This window comes from Pollicipes pollicipes, unplaced genomic scaffold, assembly GCF_011947565.3.
Source record: "Pollicipes pollicipes isolate AB1234 unplaced genomic scaffold, Ppol_2.1 Scaffold_5724;HRSCAF=6776_pilon_pilon_pilon, whole genome shotgun sequence".
NCBI lineage: Eukaryota > Metazoa > Arthropoda > Thecostraca > Pollicipedomorpha > Pollicipedidae > Pollicipes > Pollicipes pollicipes.
This window is the reverse complement of record NW_023596746.1, coordinates 21,912,317-21,919,226: the sequence shown is the minus strand read 5'-3', so window position 1 is coordinate 21,919,226 and position 6,910 is coordinate 21,912,317. Positions and strand designations below refer to the sequence as shown.

The following is a 6,910-nucleotide window of genomic DNA, read 5'->3' as shown; positions in this document are numbered from 1 at the left end:
GGCGAAACTGGCGCGGACTACCCGGCACCTGTCAGAGGGAAATAATTGGTCTACAATGACAATATTTCCTTGAAACAAGCCTTCAGAGCAACAGTGAGGCGTGAAGACTATCCCACTGCTGACACCATGTCTTGTTATCTGTTCGTTTGCGCCCTCCCAGTTCCGGATCACACACACGACGCTCCACAGTTGGCGTCTGTATTTGAACTGTCCCACCGGGGTCCAACGGAATCGCACCAAGCTATACGGTAGCGCACAAGGCACAATAGTGATGTGGGGGAACTGGCTCCTAAATTGGGGATGCTACACATTTAACATGGAACATCACATGACGCCCTCCGCATTTGTGAATGCAACCACGTTTAGCATTTTTTCAGTCCACAGCGATCCATGGCATCATTTGCTTTAGCCTCCCCATAAATGTCCCCTATGTGACATTTTTATCACTCGGAGATAAAAAACGTTAAAATAAAATGCACCATTAATGCATGCGAGATGCACTCACGTTTAGTACGAGCTATCACTATCCGAGTTGGCAGCATTCTGGCAGCGTGAATGGCGAATCACAGTTAGCTAAAACTGCCAGGTTTGTCTTGAGATATTTCGTCAAGAGAAATCTGGGAACGACTGGGGTATATAATTCGACATTCTGTACCTTGGACGTTCTGTACATTGGGCATTATGAAATGGACCCCTCCTACTCCACGCCATTTTGGAACTTATTTCTCACCTTGGATATTGTGAACCTTGGACATTATGAACTTTAGACATTCTATACCTTGGAAATTATGTACTTTAGGCATTCTGTACCTTTGGACATTCTGTACCTTGGACTATATGATACGGACACGACAATAAGGCTATAACTGAGTAGGAACAACGCGGATACAATATGAAAGTAGTGGCGGCGCCAACAATTTTTGATATGGGGACAAGGTTGCGAAACTACCGCAACGCCACTTAAATAACAAAAAAGGGTGATAAATCATACGTTTAATTAAATAGCGTCCTCCTACATAAGTGTTGCAATGCAAATATTGTATGTGCTTTGCGCTGCACCACCGTAAGGCATTGGGGCGCGGGAACTGGGGAGCGGGACAGGCAACGCTACCCACAACTTTCTGAAACGTTAGCATTTGCCCTGTGGGCGTGTACTTTAAAGCAAGAATATATACGGCTATCGGCATCTTTCCCCAAAACTTGGGGGGACACCGCTTGCTCCAAGCTGGTGGAAATATAACAGCACCGTGGCTTCTTCTCAGTGCAGTGAGTACCAGGCCAGTGGACGATAGCAATGTGTAAATGTGTTATGGATGGTGATAAAGGCTTTGCAAGATGCCATTTATGCATTCTTCTCCAGAGCTACGCTGTGAAGTGGCTGCCTAATTCCAAGAGTTTTTTTTTCTTTCATAGGGAAAAATTAACAGGAAATTGCTTCCCCCTGTGTTACATCCACATAAAAGTATCCCAATGGCACAGTGATTGAGGATCACAACATTTATGTGCTCCTTCCAGATCTGCATCATTACCATTTATGGTACAGTCCATAGCGCAGCAAAATATTCTTTGACGTACTGTGACGTAAATGTTCTGTGAGTACGTACCACTCGTACTCACAAAAGCGACTGCAGCATGAGCTGGATTCCCTATACCCGGGCGGAAACAATTTTCGTGCCTTACTAGTGACGCGGAGGAGGACCCTGCGACCTTACCAGTGCCGCGTGATCCTTCTCCGTGTCACTATAAAGTTAAGCAGGCCTTCAGCCGGTGCCGTGCGCCGAGCCTGCGTTCAGCCGTGGCTGGACTCGCTGACAGGGTCCTAGGGAGACGCAGAAGTTGAACGAATTCAGTGGTGGATTACCGCGCGTTGTGCCCAAGGGTTTAGTATCGCAAAATGTGTGGGCGGGTTGAACGGTGAAAAATCACCCAACGCCTTTAATATGCCGATAAACAGGTATCTCACAGATTTGGCGCCCACATTACTCCCAAAGCTAGGGCTAGATCTTGCTTTGGGGGAGCTTAATTCCGCTCCCCAACGGAATGGAAAACTACACCTGTGGCTGTGCCCCACATTGCGGAGAACGGACAGGGAGGGTGCTTATTGCCCCTTTGGAAAATGGCAAATGGCCGGTTACCCACTTGCCCGTCTGGTGGCGCTTCCCCTGGGCGCCTCGGTAATGTTTGTATGCGCAGCCACCGCACCACCAGGAATAATAATACTATGAACTTGAAAAGAGGGAAAAATGATGAAAGGGGATTTTTACGTATGACATCAGCGATATGTTAAAGCGGTATAGACTTGAAACAAGGCACATGTTGAATTGAATGCTTTCATGTGCAGTAGGTACGGGTTTTTAGCCCGGGCCTGACTGGTGCGAGTGGGGACATTTGTGACCCCCTTAAATAGTTTCCAGCGCACCATTAAAATAAAACGACCCAATGCCCGTGAAACTTCCCATGTCATCTCTTGAGACATTTAACCAGTATTTTCCTTACGGAGCAAAATGTCAAATTTACCCAAAATCCAGCAAATTTGAGCCCAATTCGTGCGAAATCGCCCAGAGCGTAGTGTAAACATATTGGCCTAGGGACCATACCTTGCCCCATATTTGGCTACATCCCTGCATTTCATTGAATATTTTTCACTTATTGTCCGCAATGTTAAACTTCATTGTAGGTCATACCATTGACAAAGGCTAGGTCACGAAATTAGATCGCAAAAAACAATTACTTTTTGCTCGTACTTACGTAATTAACAACCTATCTGTTGTACAGTTTGTTATATTCAACAATTTTCTCTCGGACTGACATCGGCCAGTGCAGTGGCCTGCTTGAAAATTGGAAAGTTTCCTCCGCGCACAAAATGAATACATGAAAGGTTCTGAAAATTGTGTGTCGCTCCGCTACGTTTTTGGCTAAGCCCAGAAACATTAACGGGAATTGACTTCTGTCCCCCGGTCGACACCGGCTCAGGCCATACCTAAATTTAGATTAAAACTGAATTACACTAAAACTGTTGAAAAAATTATTGCTCAAACATATCATGGTATTGTGTGTAAATAGAGTCATAGTAGCAAAATTAATCATAACTGTTCTTCAAAGTCATCCGGTGTGGTAATGGATAAAGAAGATATTTTGTTATGGCGCGAAATTATTACTCCAGACGGGGAGACACGGAAGACATTGAATATGCTCGGCCAGTAAAAAGCAATACCACCGAGCGTTCTTGAGATGCACTGAAAAAAAAACAACGAGTCATGACCATCACAGACAGTTCCGTTTCAAAAGGCTCATTTGCGCTAAAGCATAATTCGCTGGCCATGCGAAAAGTTCCCATGGCTATGACGTAGGTCTTAGTGCGTGAGTGGCCGGCGCAGCGGTCTTAAAGTGAGTGTTCCATATTTTACATGACGTTTTGAGCTAGGGATATTGCGTGGTGCCTGACGTTTTTGAAGACGTACGTCTGCTGTAATTTGAACCAAGACCTTGAACTTGGATATCCGTGATGACAAATCTAGCATTGCTATAAAACCCCAAATTCTCCAACGTCCAGATATGTTTCGTAACTTAACGTGCTTTCCAAAAATGTTCCATATTTGTGCTCATGACGAGCAAATCAAGGAAGTGTTGTTCTTAAACACCACTTACGATTCACACCAGTGTTTCCGGTTCGAGTATATATGGTGTGGTCATTGTGTCTGACTAGGGTTTTCGGCGAGTGGAGAAAAGCTTGGCTAGCAGGCGAGCTACCTCCGACTGAGATGAGCAAACTCAACTTTACGGCCGTAAAGATAAAAGTATCTGATCACGCTGGGTGGGGTCTGGTCATTACCCCAATCCACTGTTCCCTCGAGGTACGTGAAGGAAAAATCAGGGCTAAGCCCGTCCTCTGCCTTTCGGGACGTTTGGCAGGTGAACGAAACTGGTATAGTTCACATGACATATGATTTATATGAAACTAAATTCAAGCACACGTACTGCGCCAACTTTGCGAGCGGCTCACTAGAACCATACCCTAATCAGCCATGCACAAATTAATGTCCGCGTAAAATACACAGCACATGGATCAGTGCACTCCGCAGGTATATTACCGTAAGCAGAGGAAACTAAAACGTGCAGAACCACTCTGCGCTGTTACATCTGGTGTACCAGTCTGAGTCACACGTTAAGTCAGCTGGCGTAGGACGGATGCATTCGGTCCACTTCGTCAGGTAACACGCAATCTACGGTTCATTCTCCTCGCCCCCGGATGTAACGAGGCACGTTCCCTGCGTGTGCCAACCGCTTATCTGATTCCGCGCAGCGGGAGGCTCGGAAGCAGCGGCCGCCTCGGCCACTAGGGTGTCAGCCGACGCGGAGGCAGGCCGCCGGCGATCGTGGCGCAGTTGGCACGAGGCGCGCCGGGCCGACTGACCTGCTGCGGTCTTAGCGACGGCCAGACCGCTCCCCCGCGCACCGCTGGGGTGCACGTCACGAAAGGTAAACGCCGGTGATTGCTTTAGTGGCATGGTCTGTTGAAGTGTCTGAGTTCAAGTGCGTGGCGTCAATACACGTCCCATTCACCTAAGAAACTTCAAGTCAAAAATTTTGATATTGGACATGAGCCCCTGTTGTCAGACTCTTGCGTGTGGTGATGGATGCAATGCGCTTTGGAAATGGTCATTACAGATGACTGGCCTTTTTTCCCAGTGGCTCGACAATATTCACAAGGCAGCTATGATCGCATCGCCCTATCCCAACAACCTGTTTTACTCGGGGATCACATAATTTTAAACTTGAATCATGCCACATCCCATTTATTTATCATATCGCGTTGGAGAATTTGCAACTTATGTAGGATGTTCTGGTTGGAATATGTCTTGAAACTCAATTTATCCGTAATATGTCGCACCATGGTGAGGTTTGATCGGGTCGAATGACACCAAAAGATCTGGTATTTGCTTCACAAAACTCCGTGACTCGAACCTAGGAGGCTATTCGAACAAGACGGCTTGCTTAAAACAATTTACAGGATATGGGCGGCAGACACTTTCACCATAAGCATATTAGGAAAATGGGTCTGATCAAATATTGCTATTCAAGTCAAACAAGGCTTTAACGCAAATGTATACTCTTTGCCTGTGGACCGAGCGTCTCACAAGTCCCGGAGTATTCGGTGTGTCAGAGTTAACAACACTTTCAATTTTCGAATTTTGAAGCACCTGAGTGACGCTGGCCCGCTGATGGCGGCTACGGCATCTTAAACTGTGCGACTTCTGGGCGACCGGTCTCTACACACGAGTGATTAGAGCAAAGCTGTATACAAATGACAAATTATTGTGTCAAATTGACTCGGTGACCATTGGTATGACCCATGACGACGGGAGTTATCGCCCTTGGGGTCGGTCCGGTCGGAACCCCAGTAACTTTCGAACAGATCGAACCTGTTTTATATTTGACAAAAATGGCACCAAAACATACATAAACACCAAAAACATTTAAAACCTGTTTATGTCCTGGCCCATTGTCATAATGACGTGATATGAATACTTAGTCCGTTGTGGCGCCTAGAATAACAAGGGTTTCGGAGCCATTGGTGGTATGGCTTTGGTGCATGCAGGGACCATTATATTACGCATCTAACTCGCTAAGATACCAAGAGAACCCGTATCATTCTGTCTTGGAGACATGTGTGGAGTTTTACACCTAACTCCTTGGGTGTCTTGCGTCCTCCCGTGTCTGTCTCGTCTACGATGCGGACATTAAACTAACCACAAAGTTCACTAAAAGACATAAATAATTTTTCCATTTGCCGCACAACTCTAACAAATTTGATAAAGCATTGCTGAGACTGAGAGAAACATATGACACTCAAACGGCTATAAGGATAATTTAGTTAAGGGGTGCCTCATTGGCTGTGGTCATGGGGTGCGCACACCCGAACCACCACCGACCAGCTTCTTCCGGTTTAACGCGCTAACCTATGTTGCATTAATTCCAGGAGGACGTCAAACTTGGACAGACCATGCATCTACCGCAAGGACTCCTCTTCGTGGGGGCGCTATGTCTTCTGGCGGTGAGTGGACGGCATGCGACTGAAGCCCAGTCTGCGACTCATGCTGTCGCGGTTATACTGTAGAATATACGTTGTGCGACAGGTGATACACGTTAACGGTGGAAGGTTGCACGCTCCCATGGCGTGAAAATGTGCGTATGGCTGTGGAGATACTAAACGCAGTATAGGAAACAAAAGCAAAGGAGAAACTATAGACATAATATAGCAAAACTTGCCATCACGTACATCAAACAATGATAAGTTAGCAATATCAGCAATCATACAGCTAAGTGTGGTGCACTTTTCCACAGTTCGCGGTCAGAGCAGACAAATGTCAGGATAGCGATAGCAATGGGATACGGCTTCCAGAGCGGTAGCCGCGCCTCTTGACCAAAGTCGCCTGCTACGGCCCGACCCGCCACGCCGCGAAGCAATGCGGCACAGTATAGCCGACAGGGTGGTATGGACGCGCATGGAACGTCATTGGCTTTGACAGTGCTTGTTGAAGGTTTAAGTTGTTTTTGTAATCGGAAGGCCGGAGTTTTTGCGTCAGATCGCGTAGCATATTTTACTGTTATTTTACTGTTTTACTGCTACATGGCAGGCGCTGTTTGGTGCTGAAGTATGTCCCACGGAATCAAGGGTGACTAAGCGGAAGGACAGGGGGACAGCTGCCCCTCCCTCTCACTGCCAGCAGGGACAGGGGCAGCAAGAACCCAGTTTTCCGCTTAAAATTTTGGCTTGAACTTATTACTCAAACTGGAGGTCATGCAGGTACACATATCTCACAACAAAGTCACGTGAAAGAGGCCCCATTACTGAGCTGAGCCCTGACTGGATTTTGGGCATGGAGAGCGGGTCTGGCCTTGGCAAGCC

The 6,910-nt window shown here is 46.8% G+C and overlaps 1 protein-coding gene across 2 annotated transcripts in view; it reads left to right on the top strand.

The window, feature by feature from the left end:
• Positions 1-4,352: 4,352 nt before the first annotated feature.
• Positions 4,353-6,910, top strand: part of LOC119103583 (NPC intracellular cholesterol transporter 1) — a 31,744-nt gene continuing 29,186 nt past the window's right edge. For both annotated transcript variants that reach the window (XM_037227169.1, XM_037227168.1), the window contains exons 1-2: positions 4,353-4,479; positions 5,981-6,055. In XM_037227169.1, the coding sequence (XP_037083064.1) occupies positions 6,005-6,055 (51 nt within the window). In that variant the 5' untranslated portion in view covers positions 4,353-4,479; positions 5,981-6,004. The remainder of the gene's footprint in view (positions 4,480-5,980; positions 6,056-6,910) is intronic.